At 39.6% G+C, this 26,244-nt stretch overlaps 1 protein-coding gene across 1 annotated transcript in view; it reads right to left on the bottom strand.

Annotated features, from left to right (window-relative positions):
* LOC126251758 (coiled-coil and C2 domain-containing protein 2A) overlaps positions 1-26,244 on the bottom strand; it is a 606,935-nt gene that overhangs the window by 96,900 nt on the left and 483,791 nt on the right. Inside the window, exon 20 of the mRNA XM_049952374.1 lies at positions 20,944-21,132. Within this exon, the coding sequence (XP_049808331.1) occupies positions 20,944-21,132 (189 nt within the window). The remainder of the gene's footprint in view (positions 1-20,943; positions 21,133-26,244) is intronic.

Here is a 26,244-nt window from a genome sequence, read left to right on the forward strand (position 1 = left end):
GGTAGGAGAAGATGGGTAGACAGGGTGGAGAAGGAAGTGTGTTGTGTGAGTGGTATCAGTATGCCTTAGAGAGACTCTACATGCGGACAGAGAAAGGAAAGGAGGCGGTGGACAGACAGAGAGTGGGAGGAGGAGGTGGTCAGAGACTGTGGAGGAGGAGGAGATACACATAGAGAGGGTGACATAGGAGATGGATAGAGAGAGAGAGAGAGAGAGAGAGAGAGAGAGAGAAGGAGGAGAAAAGTGTGATACTTGTGTCAAACACATACATTCCATGGGGAAAAGGTTAGCAGTAATAATAAATTTTAAGATAACACTCTCTAGCCTCCACATTGCCATATAACTGATAACTAAACAAAATCTCAACACTTACCCTAAAACTTTCATTTTCATGCACTTACATAAAACTAACATAAATTTTTAAGGAAGATGTTTGTTTATTTACTCATTCATCATGTTCTTTAGGTCTCATCAAGAAGAACAACCTTAAAGTATTTGGAGCAAACCAATGTACACATTAATATCTACATACATGCTCTGCAAACCATTATAAAGTGTGCGAAAAAAGGTACGATGCAACCCTCTGAATTTAATCCGTACACTGTATTACCAGTAACCTATCGTGATATAGCTTAATATTATTTGCACTTAAACTAGTTAATCATAAGTCAAATTAGAGTGAAAGGAATTATTTTGAGGGAAAAAAGAAGTAGCTGTGTCAGTTTTCTTACCTGCTTACATAAGTGACAAGATCATTTTCTTGGAATTGATTTTATACAAATATTGCAGCAAATTAATTTTGACTTTCTACAAGCTGAATAAAATGTCCTTACTTTCCACAATCTTCATTCAAAATGAATAACCTACATCACCAAATTTAGGAAATCCATGAATTTCATCTCATAACAGCAGTATTATCACCTTACAAAATTAGTTACATCCTCCAGTTTAATGAACCATTTAATAATCTGTCCAATTACACTGCTTCTTCACAGCCTCACCATGGGTATAGGACTGGCTTTCTTGATACTGGTGCACCAAATATCTCAGATTTTCCTCTCCTGAGATACACAAAATCCAATATCCAAAGGAACTGAACTCTTCTAGTACCTATAGATCCAGGACAATCTCTTCCAGTGCCTTTCCTTTGGCTGCTCTAGAAACTGAGGTGTATAGTTTATGACAAATGAAACATCTTGTCTAGTAATACAGTTAAATTTATTAGACAAATAACAGTTTCATGGCTTAATAGATAACCTAGATTCTTCAGAGTCTCCTGCCTGCAATAATTCTCACTTGTAGTGTCAGCTGCTGTTGCATTTTTCATCTTGAAACTTCTTCAAATCTCTTATGCATAGCTATGTTGATTTATGAAGACTGACCTATCACCTTGTCGACTGAATATGCATACCCAGAAAATAGTTTGGTATTCCGTGGTTACTTTAAGTGTATTACATTGTATCTAGGGACTAAAACCTCTATGTATTGCTCCTGAAGGGATTATGAAGACAAGATTAGAGTAATTACAGCACACACAAAGGTTTAAAGAGCCACTCTTGCCACACTCTATACATGAATGGAATACAAAGAAGCAATAGTAATTGTTACTACTGCACAATGTAAAGAGGTTTGCAGAGTTTGGACATTGAGGTAGAAAGTGGTTTGTACAATTTTTTTTTTTTTTTTTTTTTTTTATGAAACTGTAGTTTCTGCAAGATCTACACCATCACACTGATGTGCTCTGCAGGTCCATTTTGTTGTGGGTTGCATACAATCACCATGAAAAATTTTGCATGATATTACCTTAAGATTTCTTTCACTTTTATATTGTCAAGTCCTAGATTGTATTCACTGAAAAGTTCATACTTGATATTCATAGTTTCTGATAGGTTTTAACACATAAAAAAACCTGTCTAATTATTCAGATTTTGAAACTTCCTGGCAGATTAAAACTGTGTGCCCGACCGAGACTCGAACTCGGGACCTTTGCCTTTCGCGGGCAAGTGCTCTACCACTGAGCTACCGAAGCATGACTCACGCCCGGTACTCACAGCTTTACTTCTGCCAGTACCTCGTCTCCTACCTTCCAAACTTTACAGAAGCTCTCCTGCGAAACTTGCAGAACTAGCACTCCTGAAAGAAAGGATATTACGGAGACATGGCTTAGCCACAGCCTGGGGGATGTTTCCAGAATGAGATTTTCACTCTGCAGTGGAGTGTGCGCTGATATGACACTTCCTGGCAGATTAAAACTGTGTGCCCGACCGAGACTCGAACTCGGGACCTTTGCCTTTCGCGGGCAAGTGCTCTACCAACTGAGCTACCGAAGCACGACTCACGCCCGGTACTCACAGCTTTACTTCTGCCAGTACCTCGTCTCCTACCTTCCAAACTTTACAGAAGCTCTCCTGCGAAACTTGCCCGCGAAAGGCAAAGGTCCCGAGTTCGAGTCTCGGTCGGGCACACAGTTTTAATCTGCCAGGAAGTTTCATATCAGCGCACACTCCGCTGCAGAGTGAAAATCTCATTCTGGAAACATCCCCCAGGCTGTGGCTAAGCCATGTCTCCGCAATATCCTTTCTTTCAGGAGTGCCAGTTCTGCAAGTTTCGCAGGAGAGCTTCTGTAAAGTTTGGAAGGTAGGAGACGATGTACTGGCAGAAGTAAAGCTGTGAGTACCGGGCGTGAGTCGTGCTTCGGTAGCTCAGTTGGTAGAGCACTTGCCCGCGAAAGGCAAAGGTCCCGAGTTCGAGTCTCGGTCGGGCACACAGTTTTAATCTGCCAGGAAGTTTCATATCAGCGCACACTCCGCTGCAGAGTGAAAATCTCATTCTGTATTCAGATTTTTCTTTACCAAAATACACAATTCCAAACTTGGAAAAACCACATGTAAAACAAAGTACTTCACATACTGAGTGAAGACAATTCAATGAAACTACAAACTTCTGCAATAAAAGAACAGTGTCTAGCTCCTTATTTCATTGGTAGCATGAAGTAAATCTGCTCTGAAGACCAAAATCGTTTTGTCCATTATAGACTTTTTAACTTGATGGTAATAGTAGCATTTACTTCAACATTTATTTTGCATTAGTGGCCAATTTCAACTCTAACTGATGTACTGAAGGATTCCACTATGAATGAAGCATCATCCAGCTTGACATTTAAGTTTTGCTATATTTGTTATCATAATGCCATCGTGTTCCATAAGAAAACTAAATAATTCAGTTGCTACTGTATGTCTATGTCACTTCATCTTTTGTTAAGACATAACAGAAGACTTAAGCCATATTTACCTTGTAGACTCACTTGCAACAAACAGGGACATTCACACTGAACCAGATACACATTTATGATACACAGGTATCACAAGTTGGTTTATCTCCAGTTTTAAATTGTATATTATAACCGGCCTGCAGTTCAGCTATGACCCTCTCTGTAAGTATATTTAATTTCTTATTACGAAAAGTACGTAGTGTTGTACCACATATTCAGATTTCTTTCACTCGTGCATGGAGCACAGTAACAATGACTGCTTCTGCACATGTTGCAATTAGTCTAATCTTGTCTACACAGTACTTCTGGAAGCACTACATATGGGGCTAAAGCCTATCTCCAGATTTTTTATTTAGTACTGCTTCACAAACTTCCGTAAGTAGACTCTTGTAGGATATTTAGCATCTATCTTCAATCATCTGCCCATTCAGGTTTTTCGGGATCTCAAAGCTATCCCATGGTCCAGAAAAGCTGTGACCACCTATGTAGCCCTTCTTTGTATACACTCAATATCCCTGTCAGTTGTATTTGATATGGGTTTCACACATTTGAGCTATATTCCAAGATGGGACACAGAAGTGTTTTGTAAGCAATCTCATTTGTGGACTGACTCCATTTTCCCAGTATTCTGTTGATGAATTGCAGTCTACCATAAGCTTTACTACAACTGAGCTTATGTGATCATTCTGTTACATATCACCAAAACTTGTTACACCCAATTATTTGTATGAATTAACTGATTCAAATTGTGACTCACTGATATTGTAGTCATTGGATACTACTTTTCTGCATTTTGTGAAGAGCACAGTCTGAAATATCAGAATATTTAATGCAAGTTGTCAAACTTTGCACCACTTGGAAATCTTATCAACATATTGACCGAATATCTATGCAGCTTTTTTCAGCCAGCCATTAATTACAGAAACTGTATCATCTGCAAAACATCTGAGGTTACCATTAATATTGCCTGCTAGGTCACTAATATACAACTTGAATATCAAGGGTATCAATACACTTCCATGTGTGCACCTGAAGCTACATCTACTTCTGTCAATGACTCTTCATCCAAGGAAATAAGCTACATCAACTATATCAAGAAATCATCAAACCAATCACAAATTTTGTTTGCTACTCCATATAATCACACTTGTGTTCATAAACATTGGTGTGCTACCATGTAAAATATTTTTCAGAACGGAAGAAATACTGCATCTATCCGATTGTCCTGCTCCACTGTTTGCATATGAAAAAAAGCGTGAATTGAATTTCAAATGATTGATGTTACTGGAATCCATATTCAGTGGTGTGGAGGAGATCATTCCTTTTGAGATACTTCATTATATTTACCTCAGAATATTTTCTAGGACTCTCAAGCAAATGTACATCAATGAGATAGGATGGCAGTGTTTGTGTATTAGTTTTGCTATCCTTCTTGTTAATAGGTATAAATCGAGCTTTCTTCCAACAACTGAGCACAGTTTCTTATTCGGGCAATCTTTGGTATATTATTGTTAAAATGGGATGTTTGGTATATTATTGTTAAAATGGGATTTAGCAGCAAATTCTGAATAGAATCTGACACAGATCACACTAGGCCCTGGATAATTTTAGTAATTTCAGTTGTTTCTCAAGGCCACTGACGCTACTATTTATTTCCCTCCTATTTACAGTGCTGCAAAAAAAAAAAAAAAAAAAAAAAAAAAAAAAAAAAAAACGGTAATTCTGAACATTCCTGACAGAGTCTTGAAAACTTAAAACTTCATACCACATTGTTAATTGAGAACTGCAACTGTTCTTTTTAGAAAATGTGACAGAGGTATCTTCATCCTTTCCCTTACTTCATTGTGTATTTAGGTAATAAAAATATATATTTTTCAGAGTTTTTGGTGACTTAAAAGTGTTGTATTTAATGAATTTCATAGTAAATTGTGAGCCACAGTTGTGTATTCTCCAAACTTTGGCATCAATATCAATTTAAAAGCCATTTACCTTTACTAAACTGTAGGTATTTATGTGATCAGTGCAATGTTTCCACTTTTTTCAGTACTTACCCATTTCTTCTAAGTTGGTGTTTTAAATATTACCATTGTGACATAAATTGAGCTCTTACAAAATTAGCTTCTGCACCATGTGATACTATTTTGTTTTGCACTCTTATGACTCTCATATCACATTGTTTCATTTCCCCTTTCAGCATTAGTGTGTATTGTCCACATTTGTCATACGTTAGCTCTGTTTCTAATACTGTTTTACAGCTCTGTTAGTGACTATATCTTGATGAAAGTTTGATGCACAAAGTTAACTTCAATCTTTAACTTGTATCTCAGTCTTGAAAACAGTTTGATACACACAGTTATCTTCAATCTGTAGCTTGTATCTGAGTTTTGTTCACAGTTCATGGTCTACTGAGTGGTGTCGCTACCTCTAGATCCCGATGCTTGGGTCTGATTCCCATCCAAGATATTACAGGAGATTTTCTTCACTTGGGAACTGAATGTTTGTGCTGTACTAATAATTTCATCTCATCTTCATCAGTGCATAAGTCACAAAAGTGCCGTCAAATAGGATGGCTTGCACCAGGTGGCTGAACTTCTCTATACAGGGGCTCCCAGCCAATAATGCCACACAATCATTTAACTTTTCATCTTGGATTTTTCTGTCATTATAACACAAAGAACTTTCTTCAGTGTTTAAGTTTCATATTTTAAAAGTGACTTGTCATTTTTGTAGTGTAACGGGTTCTGAATTTAGAACAGAACCAGTGAGGCCTGACAGTCAATCAACAGACACTTTGAGGCAGACATAAACTTATACTTGGGTCCTTCTAATGACCGCCAGACTACACTAGTCAGAATGCAGTCCCACTGTGAGCTATTCTTGGGCACAGGATGGATTAGTAGCTGTTCATATGTGGACAGGAATTGCCCTGACTGCTATCAAAGCACTGGAAGCCAATTTGAATGGGTGTGTTGACCAACTGCTGAGAGTCATGCACCAGAGACATTGAAGGAATCTCAAGTAATATCCTCTCCTATGGATATTGTACTTCTCTATAGGAAATACAGGATCTACCGCTGTTCATCCATTTGATTTTGAGTGGTACGTCACTGACAAAGGAGAACTTAGGGTATTACATACATTGTCGTAAACAACACCTTCACTGAACTGAAACTAACCCAGTGAGACACACTTTACCTGTTGGGAAGCCTGCTGTGTCCGTGTCAATGCAAAGCAAATGTAAAAGGGTAGAGGTATGTTAATAATTGAGAGTTTAAATGTATGGTGAATAATGGTTCCCTTACGAGAAACTGCAACAAAAGATGAATAGGATCACTTCATCTGCTCTGTGATGTCTGCTCATCATGTTAAAAAAGGCTGTTCCAGCACCCATTCGTGAAACAGGACACAGACAACAGCAGATTTTGGAAAATGTTAAAGTAAACAAAGACTGTCATCTGGTCTTTGATGCCATTCTTGGTTCATTCTAGCAAATGGCAAAAAAGTGGAGAACACCAGCCTTGCTCATGCAGTTTCAATGAAATCATAATTTGCAGCATTGTTCCCAGACCTGATTGGGGCTCTCTGGCTCTGAGCCCTGTGAAAGGCCTGAATCAGAGATTTCTGTGATAATCTAGACCCTAAATGGGAGATGGATGCATTACAGGTCAGAAGTTGCTTCCTTGAAATTATTGAAGTCCTTGCAATCACACCATTAGCAACAAAGTCCCAGTGTTTGAAGCAGTCCTTAAAAGGAGTGGAGCTCATAAAATACTAGAAATGAAAAACATGCTGAAATCTGAAACTGACTGCAGTACTATTTTTTGGGGTAAATCTAAGTGTATACTGAAAGAGGCTAGGTAGAAAACAGAGGCAATGCATTTGATGCAGTAGACAAAAAACTCAAATCCTTCAGTTTAGAAACTGAAACTGCATTGTTTGGATAAGACTTGGTATCAAAGGCAAATATACACTTATAACTGGATCCTTCCACTGACCACCAGATTCACCACACATGTAATTGAAAACTTAAGAAAATCCCTCAGTGTGCTGATAGATATGTTCCTCAATTATACTCTCATAATTAGAGGAGACTTAAATCATGCGATAGCCATTTGGAATAGTTACAGTTTTGTAAGAGATGAATGTGAAACTACATCCTGTGAAAGGATGGTAAATGTTTTCTCTGACAACTGCTTGGACAAAATTGTTTGGAAACCTAGTCATGATGGAAATATATTAAATTGGATGACAACAAATATATCTGACTTCTTTGACAATGTCCGTACTGAAACTGGGCTCAGTGATGATGTTTCCTAAAGGACAAAGGGAAACTAAAACAAACAGAAAAATTTATACATTCAGTAAGCTAGACATGAAATTATGTCACACTTCAAAGATGAACTTGAAACACCTAGCTCTGGGTTGGAGCTTGTAGAGGAAGTGCAGCTCAAGCTGGTATCTACTTTTACTTATATACTCTGAAAGCCACCTTATAGTGTGTGTTGGAGGATGCTCTGTATACTGTTATTATCACTTCCCCCTCTTTCCTATGCCATTCACAAATCATGAGTTGCCTATATTGTATTTTCACAAAATACATCTTGGAGGAAGCAAAATATAGGTTGAGTCTTCTAGAAATTTATGCTCTTGCAGTTTTAACAGGGAACCATGTCATAATGCACAATATCTTTTTTGTAGCATCTGCCACTGGAGTTGGGTGATCATCTTTCTGATGCTTTCATGATAAATAATGAAGTTGTGACAAAAATGTTTTTCTCTTCTCTGAATCTTCTGAATTTCATCCACCAATCCTTTCATGGAAGGGTCCCAGAGTGATAGGCATTGCCCAAGTATCACAAGAATGAAGGTTTTGTAAGCTACCTTCTTTATGGGTAGACTACACCTACAGTACAACAGCACACCTGGATTGATTGCTGAAATATTGTGTCCACTAGACAGTATGAACAGGCAGTACATCCATGAACTGTTTGATCAACAGACATAGCAGGAGAAACTCAAGACTCACTTACTGCAAAATTATTCAATAGACTGTCGTCATTGATATAAGCCTACAGTTGTGTGAATCTGTTCGAATGGTTTAAAGCAGTATATTGTATGCTTTCAAAAGTACAGAAGAATAGTGTAAGATAAAAACATATTCCATACCAATCCATTTCCTGTCTCATGGTAGAACCCACATCACAGACTTTCCTTTCTAATCCTTATCTTATATGTCACTCCTTCCATGAAATCAACATCTTCAATCTCAAAATGACCCTGCCCTCTGTTTTATTACTCTAAGTACAAGTGTAAGATCACAAGTTCTTGATTATAGCTAACAAGATAATTTGTAGGCAAGTATCATAATGTGTATTTTAATTTTTTTAATTTAAAGAAATTTTCAATTTCTCACTTTACCTCAGATGTGAGCGTACCAGAATACAAAACACAGAACCTCTCTCTGAAACCTAGATGAGTAAGCAAAAATATTTTTTGTTTTGCATTATGTCTGTGTGAATCATAAATAAATTGAAACAGAGTTTTATTACTAGCAGAAAATGCCATTTATGAATATACTGGGAACTACCTGTAAGAGTTACAAGATCTTTGAAGGTGTTCAGTTACACAGGACTCCTACTGCTCTCTTTTGCTGGACAAATGTTTCTTTTCAAAATTATTTGTCATCTTTCACAACATTATTTATTAATGCTGTTCACAAGGTAAATAACATTAACAGACATTGTGGCTGAATCTGCTTAAAGTAACTTTTAATTCTTATGATATTGCAGTGCCTTTGTCATTCAGAGGTACGATACAGTGTTCCTTTGGACATGCATGCACGCATGCCTGAACAAACAGGCACTGAGGTGACTACAGCTGTTACGAAATACATGAAATGCACTCATCGTTGTGAATATTGACAACCATCAGCCTTATAATCGAATGATGACAATGAAAATTTGTGCTGGACCAGGCCTCAAATCTGGATTTTCCACATATCGTGACTGACTGCCTCACCATTAGGCATTCAACAATGACTCATGGCCAGACCAAAACTTCCACAGGTCATCAACCATGGAAATCTGGGTTTGTGTCTCAGTCCAGCACCAATTTTCCTTGTTATTAAATTATCATAAATTATATAGTAGTTGGTTGCCACTATTTGCAACTGCTAATACATTTTAATTATTTCATAATGGCTGTGGTTACCACAATGTCTGTTCCTTCAGACATGCAAGCATGTATGACTGCAGGCTGTACATCCATGGCTGATAACATATAGTAGTTTGGATCTGGCTGAGTGTTGTGGTCAGATAGCGTAATGGTAAGGTGACTGCTCATGATAAGTGGAAAATCTGGGTTTAAGTACCAGCATGGCACAAATTTTTGTTGTCACCATTCCATTATACAGCTAATGGATGTCAATATTTGCAGCAGCAAATATATTTCATGTACTTTTAATACCTGTCACAATCATGACCTTGAATATAAAAAATATTAAAATTCAAACCAGCACTATGAAAACTAAGATCACACGTTCTGTTTCTTGAAACCTCCTTGTCCCTTGTAGCTACTCCAACAGGCCTAATATTGAAAGTTCCTGTTTCTGGATGTAATCCTACTCTAGACCAGGCTCTTTCATGGTTTAAAATATAGCAATGTCTTGCTCTTATCTGGCTAATCTGTGACCTATATGCCTCATTAGCCAATTTCCACCCCACCATACTTCTATCCTTCTACATAATCCTGCAGTTATCTGCCCATCATGTTTACAACTTCAAACTGCAACAACATGCCAGACTTCAACTCAGAATGCTATCCCACCTTCTCATAAGCTACCTGAAGAGTGGTGTTCCCCCACACCTCCCCCTGTCCCTCTGCAGCTCCCTAAACAGCCACACCATCAACCACCACTCCTCTCCTACAAACCAAGCTTGGCCAACTTCCTTAACATCCCACAGCCTTCACCACTGCCTCCCAGACCAAGAACAACCCATAATCACAAGAACCAGTGACAACAATACAGTGTCCTCAACCTTTTGTCTAAAGCACTCTCCCCTCCTGAATTATCTGTATTATCTAAGGGTGTCACTTTCAACCCGAAACCTACATTTGATCATGCTGCTTTGGTGAAGGACCTAATTTCCTTCACACATAATGTCAACTGGAAATTTCACTTTGCAACCCAATCCCAAAACCTATCCAACAGCAAACCTGACATTGAACCCTGTCTTGTTTAGTTTTGACCATGATCCCAGCTTAATCCACCTTAACTACCTCAAAATCATCCCTTACAAGCCTTCCAAAATTTCTCACATCAAGCATTGCTTCACAACCCTTCTTCACGTCCACACAACATGACCCTAAACTGTCCTCTGCAGAACTCCAGGCTCTATGTCCCCCAGAAGCTGATGACTCCATCATTATCCTTCCAGCAAGCAAAGGATCTACCACTGTGGTACTTGACCAAAAGGTATATGTTAGTGAAGGTCTATGACAGCTGCCTGACACCTCTACAAACAGCATCTGCCATCAGATCCCATCCCTGTGATTCAAACTGACCTCCAGTCCCTCCTTAAAGGGACCGATGACCTCTGCAGTTTGGTCCCTTTAATCCTCAAACCAACCAACCAACCAACCAACCCTCCTTAAAATCTCAGGCCCCTCACAAAGACTAACACATCAATCTATAGAACTTCTCACCCCACCCAAACCATGCAGCCCCACCTTTTACATTTTTCCTAAGATCCACAAACCGAATCATCCTGACTGTCCTATAGTTGCTGACTTCAAAGTACCCACTGAACATATAACTTACTTAGTTGATCAGCACCTGCAAGCCATAGTACAAAGACTTCCCTCCTATATCAAAGATACCAACCATTTCCTAAATCATTTGAAATCTTTCCAACCCCATTCCCATCACACACCTTGCTTATCACCATTGATGCCACCTCCGTCTATACCAACATCTCCCACATACATCGTCGGTCTGCTGCTGAACATTTCCTCAGTTGGCACCCACCTGATTCCAAACCTATGACATCCTTTCTACTCACCTTAAACAACTTTATACTTACCAACAACTACTTCACCTTTAAGGGGCAGACATATAAACAGATCAGGGGTACAGCCATGGGAATCAGAATGGTTCCTTCCTATGCCAACCTCTTCATGGGCCACTTGGAGGGACTTTCTTGTGATCCATAAGTCTTCAGCCCCTTGTTAGGTTTAGTTACATTGACGACATCTTTACCCTATGGACTCATGGTGAGACTGATCTATTAAAATCCCTGGAATCTCTGAATACCTTCTCCCAATTAAATTTCACATGTTTCTATTCTGAATCCCATGCCACTTTCCCTGATGATGATCTTGTCCTCACTGAAGGCTAGCTACACACTTCTGTCCACATGAAACCTACTAACAAACAACAGTGCTTACATTTGGCAGCTACCATCCTTTCCATGTCAAACTTTCCCAACTATACACCTTGGCAATCAAGGCAAATATATCTGTTTGGATACAGACTCTTTACAGCAATGCACTAACATTCTCACCTTATCCTTCATTGGACGTAATTACCCCACCAGCCTCGTTCAAAAGTAGATTTCCTGGGCCATCACATCCAATCCTGGTACTGCTGATCCCTCCAAAAAACAACTTCAGAGCATACCCTGGTCACTCAGTATTATCCTGGTCTTGAATGTATCAATCAGCTACTTCCATAAGACGTCGACTTCCTAAAATCATGCCATAAAATGAGATCCATTCTGTCTGAGATCTTGCCAGCCACACCTAGAATAGCTTTTGTCACCCTCCCAATCTCCGCAATATCCTTGTCAGACGCTATGCTCCTTCTGCGCCCATCTCTTTACCCTATGGCTCCTACCCCTGTGATCTACCCTGCTGCAAGACTTGCCCTATGCTCCCTCCTACCACCACCTATACCAGCCCAGTAACTGGCAAAACATATACTATCAGAGGAAGAGCAACGTCTGAAACAACATGTCATATACCAGCTGTTAAGTAAACACTATTCGACCTTTTACATTGGTGTGATTACCATCAAATTATCAATTAGGATGAATGGGCATAGGCAGAGGATATATACTGGCAACACACAATATCCTGTTGCAGAGCAAGCTCTACAACATGACAGTCATGTGGGAACTAGTGATACAACATGTCCTTGGTTCTTGCCACCTACCTGGTCTTAATTTACGTTAATTCCTTCAGTCTCAGAGTTTCTTCATAGTAACTACTCTTTTCTTCACTCTGTTTTAGTTTTCTACATCTTTCATTATCTTGCCCAACTATTTTTCACCCCTCCCCCTCCTCCCACCTCTGTTACGTACAATGCACTTAGCTTTTCACTCTTATTAACTTATGGATGATGTTTAAGCAGCAATCTCTGCTTTTTGTATTACCCTGTCTTCCGCCTTTAAGCTCTCAGGTTCTCAAATCTTGTCTGATGCAGTCCGCAACAATGTATTTCCTTCTCATCCCATCCAGTAAGTCTCCCCTAACCAGCGATTCTTGGTGACTTTTCTGAAATCTGTCCCATTTTCTACACCTGTTCAGTCCTTTTCCTTCATCCCTCTTCCTTCCCCTTCAACCTTCCTGCTTGAAGAAGGAGTCACTGGCTCCAAAAGCTTACCAAATTATAACCTTCTTTTATGTGTGTGTTCTGCTGCTGCCTTGTGAGGAGATTTTTAATCCATCCAATTAAATTATTTTGTCAAAAATTGATTGTTTTCATTGTTATAAAATTCTTTTTTTTGCCTTACTTGGAAGATAATACTGAAAGACAATACAACATTATTATTATTAGGTTTTTTAGCATTTTTATGTTTTTATGTGAGTGAGGAGCTGGCCCACTGCACAACTCCCAACCTGGAGGACCAGGTAATTTTTACTCAAGGTTTTCTTCCTTTAGCCTTTGATAAGCCAATATCATACTACAAGGCAGCAGTTGCTAGTTTTGGTCCACCCCGGGTATGAACATGTGTTTGCAAATAAGCAAGCTCCCTAAGCTTGAAGTACACACAGTGAGAGAGTGACAGATACATGCCAAACTGGGAATCTTGATTAATTTGTCGTGCACTGACTAAATTTTATCTTGTTATCTAGCTGGATCAAAGGAAATGCTGAGTCACAGTTAGGCACAACAAAAAGACTGTCACAAAATAAGCTTTTGGACAACAAGACCTTGTTGGCTGCGACTCAGCATCTCCGCTATATGTTGAGTAGCAAACATCCTTTCCATAATACTGTTACATTCCATACTAGATTTCGCATTGTTGGATCAAAGGAAATTTACACATACTGGTCACTTTAGTGTTTGATCATTCATGTTTGTATTTACCACTTGCAGATCATTTTTATTCATCTGAAACTGCATAAGATGAGACTTTATACCATTAAGACAAACTTTTTGCTGTAAAACAATTGTAAACCCATTTATCTGGACTTTGTCTGATGTGGTTTGTGTCTACACCCTACATTAATATGTATGTGTCATTACAAAATTACACAGCTACAACAGTCCTTTAAAGCCAGTGGAAGGACATTTATGTAGGTAAGGAATTTTGAGTGATGCCACATTTTGTGTTTCCACATTCTGATTTTGTTTCGATTTTTGTCATCTATATATTGTTAAGGTCACCTTCTGTTTTTTGTTATGAAGTTAAGACTCAGTCCTTGAAAGAGGAATATAATTTATAACATAGAACTATAGTTTCCCAACTAGAATTATGTGCTTCACAAAAATCAGTATCATTGGAAATGTCACAGAATATACCAACAGGACCATTTTATCTCTGGCAGGATTATATTTCTGAAATCATATATAGCCTTTTTCTGTGGAAAATCGCTTACAATAGCCAAATTGAGTGGCAGCTGGCAAGTAATGCTGTAAAGAGTGAGTCAGTGTTCTGTTACAACCTGTTTTCTGCAGGCATTTTGAAAAAAGAAAGGAGTGAAATTGGTCACCAATTAGAGGTGATTTTCTTGTTTGCATTCTTTTAGATGGATGTTAGAAAATCTGTCAATATGTCCTAACTGAAAGAGAGTCCCAGGAGGAGTGCAATAAATTCATTATTGTCCTTCTGAAAACAAAAAATCTGTTTGTCACAATTTATAATTACAAATTAACTTTCCCTCTTCCATGGTTCCAAACGAAATACAGTTCTGTGGATTTGGCTCCACCTAATTCCCTGGAGCCAGAACTACACAGTGGAATAACTAACACTTGAGGAAAGATCTTTTCCAATGCAGAAGCCTACTTTTTAGTGTTCTGCTGTTGGCATCAATGGTGTGTCAACAAGAGCTTAACTGAGGGACTACAAGTAGTCGGCACACGAGTCAGCCACTCTTGTCGATGGGAATCCCTAGGTCTCTTTAAATAGCTGTTCTCCAGGAAGGGACGTTCTGCCCCCTAGTAACTCATGACCAGATGTACGTGTGGTCTTGCGATGTGGACAGTGACCTCTTGCTGTTGCCTGCCGAGGTACCTAATGGTCTGTAGTTCTCGGTGGTCTGGGGGCATATCTGAAAATCCTACATGGCTGCTATGGACTGCATAAGCATTGCTTTTTCATGACTTAGCCATCATTTGTGTTGTGGCTTGTGCCCCTGGGCACCACAGGAGATATCATTATTCTACATATGAATCTGTTAGGAAACATCACCAGAGTCATTGAATGATTACACAGGTGGCTGAAGGGTGGTCATATCAATTAAGCAAATGATTTTTGTTACTATGCTTGGAACATCAAGTCAAAAGATATTTTTTTCCTTCTTTTTTTGGTAATCTCCTTATGGACTGTATTTTTGAAACTATCGCTGGTCAAAACCGTGTCTGCCATAAAGCATTTGTATTTGGTTGATTTTAGTAGGTACATTGCTACCACTGTTAGGACCAGTCACTGAAACCGCTGAACAGTTTTTTAAATGTGTTGTCATTTCATGCTGCTCTCTGTATTTCTTCTTCTTTTCTTTCTGTTCATCTAAACATTATAAAATTTCTCTTTTTGTCATTCTTGTCTCTCCTTTGCCTCTCAGGTCATGACATGTTATCAGTTACTCCACACTGGGATTGTTAATTTATTAATGTGTGTGTGTGTGGGGGGGGGGGGGTGTTCGGTGGATGGGGAGGGGGTATGGGGTGCGAGGTGGGTGGTGGGAGTGGGGTGGGGGGAGACCACATCGTGCTACCCTGCCGAAAATCAATCTTGCTTCACAACAGACTATCTTTGGAACTGACTGTGTTTTTGGCTTGAGCATAAATGCTTTCTTACGGTGTACCATGGGAGCAGAATAAATCTTTCATTCCGTACCGTATCATGTTGTATGTATTTTGTGTCATTCTCTACCATATAGATCTACATTGGTGTCACAAAACAACCATGAATTACAGTAAATACACACCAAACCAGCTCTTATGTATCAAAACTGCAGCCACTTTGTAAGCATTGTGTATTGCAGTTCAGTACCAAAGTATACAATGCTTCACAGCCACCTCTCCAACAAAGTATATTCTTCAAAAGAGAGAGTGACACTTGCTTGTGGAGTGCATCAATGACTGTCAGTAACTCTGAACAGTGACACCCTATGACTAACTTACTGTGTGATTTCGTCACCACCACTGCTCTGCAAAAGGGCCATACCGAACCACTAGTATCTGACTGAACTTACTGGTGATCACCTGCTGTGAGCAATGACTCTTTTGTGCCATGTGAACTAATTTTGGTCCCAGTGTTGATGCAGTCACCAACACAAATGCACTGTCTGGCTGCCCTAACAACTGCGTTGCATGCGAAAATGGGACATTCACCTACGTTACAGCTACCAATTCTTCCGTGGCAAATGGAATGACCACCCACAGATGTCACCTCCAGTCTGTACTCTGTATGGTTCACTGTATTGGACAGCATCCTCAGCGCACATTACATCACCAGTGACACTGCAAAATTCGTCTGCTGCTATCATGCATAGTTTGGCGATACTGCGTGCAACTGCCATTCGCTATGTAACCACCCAAAAGGGCTGCACCAGATCATCATTATCATTCAAGCCACCTCATCTCACATAGCGAAGGACCACTGCACATTCTACAATGCAGGACAATGGCAGACTCTATATCTCAGATAATCTTGGACAGCGATACTATTTAGTTGATTATGGCTCCGACATAAGTGTGGGACCTTGAATCTTTGCTGCCACAGCACACAGAAACACTATTATACACCATTATGCAGTGAACAACTCTTCAATCATTGTTTATGGCTCTCAACCTCGCACATTGGACCTTGGACCTGGGGTTCAGAACAATGGTCACAAGGAGCTTTCAATCGCGCATGTCAGCAAACTGGTACTTGGTGCTGATATCCCGGCTTCTACTGGTTTCGTCAAATGGCACATTGATTCAACATGCAATGATTGCTAAGCTGCTGGCATCATCAGCCGTGCCGTCTTGGAAATGCAACATGCCCGTATTACATTGTCTCTACCCAACAACTAGTAGTACACCCTAATGGATGATCACTATCATCTTCTACTCGACTGCATTAACTCAGTCATTAAGACTTAACAAAACCAGTTTCTTTATTAGCCACTTGGAGTCTCTATGCCCTCAAACAGGAGAATGAAACAATATGAGCGGCAATCCAAAAAACATCTGAAGAACTAACTGCAGCACATCATCATCTACAAAACTATTGACCAACCTCACTTTTTGATGATAACGCAATTGTACCAGTGCAACACACTTCCACTGCACCTACACCAGCCATAAACGCAGCCTTTAAGTACCAAAAAGGTTAGTAATGCACCTCCTGCTCTAGTGCTCTCTGCTCTCAAAACTTACCACCCACGAATTCCCATCGCTCGTTATTCTCCCAGTGCACCATCAGTAATGGAACAATACACAAGATCCCCACCATGCCTAGTCCCCTCCAGTCTGACACAGACAACAGCAACTTCCATCAGATAAACTATGCACCACCACGGCAGTGGTTGATGAACTTTTAAAAGCCCGAATAGTCAGACCTTGAAACAGTCTGTGGGCTTCCTCATTACACTAGTGCCAAAGAAAGATGATACTTTATGTTTATGTGGTGACTACAGAACTCTTAACGCATGAATCCTAACTGGCAGCTACCCGATATGGAATATCAGGGACTTTACCCACTACCTTGCAGGGGCATCTGTCTTCAGTGTGAAAAATTTTTAAGTTATATATTTTTCATGGTGTTGGCACTCGAATGGTTAACCATTAATATCTGGCACAAGCGACTTGAAGTGGGAGGTGTACAGCAACCACTCTGATTTTTTTGTGAAAACGGACTCTTTCCAAAAGTAAGTGGTCTGCCTACCACTGTGAATTTCTTGCAGTCTATGAGGCAATCTGTCATTTCAAGGACAGTGCAGTCATCAACAAGATCACCGACCACCATAGGGCTCAATCCATAACCCATCAAAAAACCTATGCACTAGACATTTCTGCCACATAGATTACATCACACGGTTTACAACCAACATGCATCAGATTAAAGGCATGGACAATGGCATCATTAATTACCTCTCACAGATCAATATCCTCTCCACACACAAATCAGCTATGATAAATTTGTGGATGCTGAACAGCACAACAAACAGCTCTAAGACTTCCTCAATGACACAACTACTACCCTGAAACTTGAACATCATCCTATACAGGGAACAATGAGACAGATGCAGTAGAATGTGTCACGAAACAAATGCATTCCTTCATACCTCAACCATTTTTGTTACATCCCAATGTTCAACCTTTGAAGTGCCTCATTATAGTTCATTTTGTATGGCCGAATGTCAAGAAAGATTTCATGGAGTTGACATGCATGTGCATACCTCTTCAAGAAAGCAAAGTGGGATGCCAGGCACAACCACCCTTCAGACAGTTTATGATAATGATAAGGCATTTTCAAGGCATGGCGGGACCCTCCAAGAATCTGAGGGTTACCAATACATCCTTTCATTCATCAACCACACAAAGCGGTCTCTCCAAGATATGTCAGCAGTGCCAACCACCAGAGCCTTCATAGAAGCTTGGATTTCCCAGTACAGGTGTCCAGTGTCCATAATCATAAATCAAGACTGACAATTTGAAACTGCCCTGTTCAGTAAATTATGTAACTTCTGTGGCACTCATCATCACTCTTCTGTGGCACTCATCACCACTGAATGACCACTTACCACCCTCAAAGCTACAGTATTGTGGAACAATGGCATCAAGTACTAAAAGCCTTCCTTATGTGCCTCGGTGGTCTCTGGACAGAAGCTGCACCAAGGGTGCTATTAGGCATATGCACCACCCACAAAAATGACCTTCATGCCTCTGTCACTAAAGTTCTCTATGTCAAGCTGCTCGCCCTTCCTGCTCAATTTGTGCTACAGATGCCACTAGAATAAACCAGCAAACTTCCTGCTCTCCTCACCGGGGTAAAAGAACACATTACAAAACTCAAGATACAGCCTCTAAAATAACACAGCACTCCTAAAGTATTCAATCATAAGGTACTAGTGGTCTGCAATCATGTTGTGCTTGATTATGATACAATCCTGCCGGATTTACAGCCTCCTTACACAGGTCCACACAAGGCTCTAAAACATGGCACATTCAAAATATTACTGACTGGAACACCCAGCACAGTATCTATCAGCCATCTAAAACCTGCATGGATTCTTCAGGGTGACACGTCCACCGACACTGACATATCAGCCTCTACCATCACACCGTGACTTGGCCACACACACACCATGGCCATCAACGATTTCATAATATAACTTGATGTCAAATACATCCAACCTGATGACCTTAGCATCAAACTGCTTGACAAGTTCCTCGTCATCAAAGGTCAACATCCTGAATGCAACACTGGGAATGGTTTCATTAACCAGCAACTCACACGTTCCTGCAAACTGCTCAATGACGTGGACGTGGGAGCCATCGTATCATGGCTATCCACCAATGGTTTCCTAACAATCACCACCCCCTGAACATCATACCCCTTTGCCACTCCAATTGAGGACCATCAGGACAACTCCCCACAAGTGAACGTTGTCGAAATTCTCCCAACAACTGACATTCCACAACAATCGGCCCATGGAGATCACCTTTCCCCATTGTTCCACACTATGGATGGGGGATGAGGGGGATGGGGGGGGGGTGCTCTCTATGGTTTCAGATCAAGCAGATGTGCTTTCTTGTTGTGCACTATTTGAACAAAATAAAGCTTTTATTCTATACGATAACATGCTGTATGCATTTTGTATCATACTCTACCATATGGACCCACATGTGTTAAGGCTTTGAGAGTTCTTCAACATTAATAACTTGAAAGGAGTTATTTGAAATGCGAGGATAGCAACTGAATTGGTAAGTGAAGGTGAATTTATCTTTTGTGATGCTTGACAGCACCTCGGTAGTTTTTTCCTGTATGTCATCAGCATCAACATCAGAAAAATGCTTTCCTTTTATGTCCCTTTTCATTCCAGAAAACAGAAAGAAGTTGGAAGGGGCAAGATCATGTGAGTATGGGGTGTGAGAAACAGGGGTCACACCATTTTTGGTCAAGAAGGGCTGTGTGAGTAAGGGCATTGTCATGATGGAAAAACCAGACATCCAACTGCCACAAATCAGGCCACTTCTGCTGCACACCTGTTGCACAATCATTTCAAAATTTCCAAGCAAAAAGCTTGATTAACTGTCTGTCCCCACAGAAAAAACTCTGAATGTGTGACTCCTATCATTTAGGGGGGGAAAAAAGCAGCATTATTTTAATGTTTCATTTCACCTTATGAGCTTTTTTGGGGTGAGGCAAACTTGAAGTCTTCCACTGGCTTGACTAGTGCTTTGATTCAGGATTGTAAGCATAGCACCAAGTTCCACACCTGTGATAATTCTTGAAAAAAAAGTTTGGATCATTGCAGGACTTGTTTTTCAAAGCACAGCGTGCTTCCACATGACCTTATTTTCGCTCATCAGTCAGCAGTCATGGCAAAAATTTGTCAGTCACCCTTTTTATTCCCAAATCTTCTGTTGCTCTAAGTCATTCCCAACAGCTCCACAATTTCTACAATGGTGCATCATCAATGTCTGTTGACGAGTGCACAAATGTTTTCGACATTTTCATGTGTTTAGGTCATGGAAGGGCAACCAGAACAAGGTTTGTCATCAACTCACATTTCACCATTTTTGAAACAGGAAAACCGCTCAAACAATTGAGTTTTCCCCATGGAATCATCCTAGTACACTGTTTTTAACACTTCAAGAGTTCCACTTTTTTTGAGCAAACATCAGAATTTCGCACCTGCATGCTGTTCATGAAATCAGCCATTGTAAAAAAGATAATCACATAAAACCACTGTTACTTCAAGCTCTGCCAAAACTAGTCCTAACCTTCTTCAGTGATGGAACTCAGCTTACTGGCTTTGGAATGTTCACTCTATGTACTCCTAGCAGCAAAATGTAGTGGTACAGAAGCTCTGTTCACCAAAAATCAGTTTGGTTTCTTTTGGGTACATTTTTGTATATTTAAAAATGGAAGTTATGATCTCTATTATGACTAAGTCTCTATATTACAAAATTAACATATAAAATATAGATACAAACTGAATGCTTGGAATACCTTCAGTAATTCTGGTGGGTTAAGAGGAGGTTGCACTGTGATGAAAAGAGTGAGAAATGTTGCATCATTCTGTGGCTGCAACAGCTGACTATCTCCAGAAAGTGACAAACTTGCCAGCTGTGAGAGTTGAGATTCCCTTTCATAGCCTAATAATACTGGTGGTGAGTACAGTTTGAATGTGCCTTCAACCTGTGGAGTCAGAAAAACTTGATATGAACTAAACACAATTAAAACCTTCTACAATAAAGCCAAGAAGCATTTCTTACACTCAGATTAAATATAAATTATATGATATTTGTTCCCTTTTTGTATCCAAAAGACTGCTTTTAGATTTATTTACAATTACTGTCAATAAAATTCAGTATTACTTGGCATTAGCAACTGCTGCACTGAACAAGAGAATGATGTGCAATAAAACATCCACTGACTAAGAGTTTAATGTCATCCAATTACTTGCAGATGTTCTGAAGCGGTCCCCAGTAATTTTCTAATAATAAACCTCATCAAAATCAGTTGCATTCATTGTGAAAGCCCACAGGAGACTGTTATTACAAACAAGAGGCAAGGGATGCAGAGGGTATACTGTTTGAAATACTTAGGTGTCTACATAAAGAACAGGCTTAACTGGAGGAAACACCAAATACTTGAAATGGATTAACTCAGGAACATTTGCTCTCTGGATAATCTCCAAAATCAGGGGCATCAATGTCTCAAAATCTGCCTGTTTTGACTTATTACATTCAGTGATGTATTATAGAATCATCTTATGTAGCAATTCACCACTAATGAAAACAGTCTTCATCATTCAGAAAAAGCCACTATGACCTGGAGACATCGGCCATGTATGTGTGAATTGTGCTCGTGTGAAGGTGTGTGGTTTTTATTTCCTTTTAGCCAAAAGCTTAAGTGCTTAGGGATTCAACACCTCCTCTACATGGTGAGTACAAACTATTCATTCCATCATTTTGTTGTTATTCTACCCTGGACTCTCCCTTGTTTATTTTGATTACTCAAATACAACTGGCCATTGTTGGCTGCTGTCATCTGCTATTGCTATCACGCTGTGGTGAAAGTCTGGTAAACATCTTCTTCATCACTGGAATGTGGATATCATTCAGCTTCACACCCTCTTCCTTTTGATTAAATCTATTGGGGTGTTTAGCAATCTCTACGGCCTCTCTCTATAGCTTTTCATGGTATCCACTTGTGGCTGCCTGTACTTGATTCTCATCAGAATGAACCATATGGTTTCCTGGCTCTAAAGCATGTTCTACAACAACAGCTGATCTGTCTGTTTCCCTTCTTGCACAGTTAACCTTGTGTTCTACTCATTTTTCAGCTGTTCTTTTAATAGTATCAATGTATAAGTCTTTAGAATTACATGGAATCTTTAAAATTCCTGCTTTTCCCAGCAGTCTGCGACAATCCTTGGTCAAATTTAGGTGTCCTGTATCTTCTGGGTGAGTTTATAGATTGCAATGATATTCTCTTTCATCAAGATTTTTCATATGCAGTCAGAAAGGTATTTAATGAAATGCAAGAAAACCTTTGATTTCCCAGATTCCTGTACATCATTATGATCTTTTCATATCTGTTTTAATGCTTGTCTCTCTCTGTCTCTCTCACTCTCTCTCAGTGGATATTTATCCTTTCTTGATCAACAAATCATGAAAGAAGGTTGTATATGTGGAAGAGGTCTGGAGACACTGGAAGGTTTCAGATAGTTTATATAATGGTAAGACAGAGATTTAGGAACCAGGTTTTAAATTGTAAGACATTTCCAGGGGCAGAAGTGGACTCTGACCACAATTTATTGGTTATGGACTATAGATTAAAACTGAAGAACCTGCAGAAAAGCAGGAATTTAAGGAGATGAGACCTGGATAACCTGAAAGAAACAGAGGTTGTAGAGTTTCAGAGAGAGCATTGGGCAGTGACTGACAAGAATACTGGAAAGAAATACAGTAGAAGAAGAATGGGTAGCTCTGAGAGATAAAATAGTGAAGGCAGCAGAGGATCAAGTAGGTAAAAAGACAGGAGCTAGTAGAAATCCTTGGGTAACAGAAGAGATATTGAATTTAATTGATGAAAGGAGAAAATAAAAAGTGCACTAAATGAAGCAGGTGAAAAGAAATAAAATGAGACTGACAGAAAGTGCAAATTGGCTAAGCAGAAATGGCTAGAGGAAAAATGGAAAGATGTAGAAGCATAGATCACTAGGGGTAATATAGATACTGCCTATAGGAAAATTAAGAGACCTTTGGCCTGTATGAATATCAAGAGCTCAAATGGAAAACCAGTTCTAAGCAAAGAGAGTAAAGCAGAAAGGTGGAAGGAGTATATAGAGGGTCTATACAAGGATGATGTACATGAGGGGAATATTATGGAGATGGAAGATGAGGTAAATGAAGATGAAATGGGAGATATGATCTTGCAGGGAGAGTTTGAGACAGATCACTGAAAGATCTACGTCAAAACAAGGCCCCAGGAGTAGACAACATTCCACTAGAATTACTGATAGCCTTGGGAGAGCCAGCCATGACAAAACTCTTCCATCTGGTGAGCAAGATGTGTGAGACAGAAGAAATACCCTCAGACTTCAAGAAGAATATAATAATTCCAATCCCAAAAAAAGCAGGTGTTGACAGGTGTGAAAATTACCAAACTATCAGTTTAATAAGTCACGGTTGCAAAATACTAACACCGATTTTTTACAGATGAATGGAAATACTGGCAGAAGCTGACCTTGGGGAAGTTCAGTTTGGATTCTGTTGAAATGTTGGAACATGCGAGGTAATACTGACCGTACGACTTATCTTAGAAGATAGGTTAAGCAAAGGCAAACCTACATTTCCAGCATTTGTAGACTTAGAGAAAGCTTTTGACAATGTTGACTGGAATACTCTCTTTAAAATTCTGAAGGCGGCAGGGGTAAAATACAGGAAGCGAAAAGCTATTTACAATTTGTACTGAAACCAGATGGCAGTTATAAGAGTCGAGGGGTACGAGGGAAGCAATGGTTGAGAAGGGAGTAAGACAGGATTGTAGCCTATCATCAATGTTATTCAATCTGTGTATCGAGCAAGCAGTAAAGGAAACAAATAAAGTAGTAGATGAGTTTTGCTATTTGGGCAGCAAAGTAACTGATGATGGTTGAAGTAGAGAGGATATAAAACGTAAACTGGCTATTCCAAGGAAAGCATTTCTGCAGAGAAATTTGTTAACATCGAGTACAGATTTAAGTGTCAGGAAGTTTTTTTCTGAAACTATTTGAATGGAGTGTAGCCATGTATGGAAGTGAAATTTGAACAATAAATAGTTTAGACGAGAAGAGAATAGAAGCTTTTGCACTGTGGTGCTACAGAAGAATGTGGGGTAGATCATGTAAGTAATGAAAGGTACTGACTAGAATTGTGGAGAAGGGGAATTTGTGGCGCAACTTGACTAGAAGAAGGGATCGGTTGGTAGGACATGTTCTGAAGCATCAAGGAATCACCAATTTAGTATTGGAGGGAAGCATGGAGGGTAAAAACCATAGAGGCAGGCCAAGAGATGAATATACTAAGCAGGTTCAGAAGGATGTAGGTTGCAATAGTTATTTGGAGATGAAGAGACTTGCACAGGATAGAGTATCATGGAGAGCTGCATCAGACCAGTCTCTGGAATGAAGACCACAACAACAACAACAACAACAACGATCAATGTATTAGTGAGATATTTCGGCTCCACATCAAGCAGCTCTGGTTCACAGATGTTTCTTGCTCCATCCAACTTATAACACTTTGCTTTTGTTGTGGGTGATAATTTGAAACCTGATGTAGGTAACGGGCCTTGTAAGTGGATTTTCAGTATACTGTTTGGCCTCAGCTACCACCTTTCTTGATGACTAGCACATCAAGAAAATGTAAACTTCCATCTATGCAGTTTCTAATGCCTGTTCTTCAGATTTCCCCACGTAAAAATTTTCTATCTCCTGCCTTAAGGGGTTCCTCACAATGATACGATCTGTCTGTTTGTAGAACTCATTATTCTATTTGAAGTACATAGTCATAATACAGTATTTAAATAGTTCTGCAACATCAGCAGGAAAAATCCTATTCACTGTTCCAGCACTTCATTAAGTTGAATCATGGTAGACACCAATATCACATCAAAACTAGCTAACATTTCTTATGACTGGACCACTATGCCATTTAATTTACTGATAAAATGTGCCGAATTATTGATATAGAGTCTGACTGGCCCATGTGCAGTTGTAATAGAGCTGTCATAGAATTTGGCACTGAACAGGTGGGCAAACAAATGGAGCTTACCATACATCACAGTGGAATGTTTTCTTTATGAACTTTCAGTAGCCCATAAGGACTTGGTGGTAGCACAACTGCAGTGAACAAACTCTTCTGCCTTCTCTGCTTACTTGAGTACTTTTCTTTATCAACCATGTAACAGTTCTACTACAAGAATGCCCAAATATGACTAGAAGAACACAATGGCAACTGCAGAATGGGAAAGACAGACAGATAAGCTGTTTCAGAATATGCTTTGCAGCTAAATGATCATCAGATTAATTTTGATAAAACTCAAGTACTGGCAGCTACATCTGGATACCATAAAATGCTATACAGAGAGACCATAGAGGTTACTAAACACCCCAATAATTTTAGTTGGATGCAGGAGGTTGTGACACTGAATGATAACTGGATTCTGATGCTGAAAGAGGTGTGTCCACCATGGGATGATAGCAACAGCGGATATCAGAAAAGTGACAGTGGCCAGTTGTGCTTGAGTGTTCAGAACATGTGGTGTCATGCCTCTGCATGGAAGCACATGGAACTGGAATTTTACTTCAGTCAGTAGTGCTAGGGTATGCACTGGATCTTCAAAAAACCTGCAACATCCCTTGAACATGTTCTCCACAGATGGAAAGGAAATGTTGCATTTCATTAGGAAATTCTTGGTGTAGTGCTCAGAATAATATAATAAGTGTGACTTTTCTGACCACAAAAGTTTACATTTTACTATTTATTGATTGTTAATATGTATTTTTAATCTCTGCTTTAAGTGACTGTTAATGACATATAATTGCATAAGCTTCCGCGGCCAGAGTCAGTCGACATAAAAGTTTTCCGGGTGTGGTACCATGTCATAATGTATAAAACTACTGCTGCTGGAGAAAATAGACCTAGAAGAAGGCCACTGCAACCATGGCTGAAACGTTGGTTTTTCTCCAGCAGCAGTAGTTTTATACATTATGACGCGGTACCACACCCAGAAAACTTTTATGTTGACTGTTAATGACAT

This window comes from Schistocerca nitens, chromosome 4 (assembly GCF_023898315.1).
Source record: "Schistocerca nitens isolate TAMUIC-IGC-003100 chromosome 4, iqSchNite1.1, whole genome shotgun sequence".
Lineage (NCBI taxonomy): Eukaryota > Metazoa > Arthropoda > Insecta > Orthoptera > Acrididae > Schistocerca > Schistocerca nitens.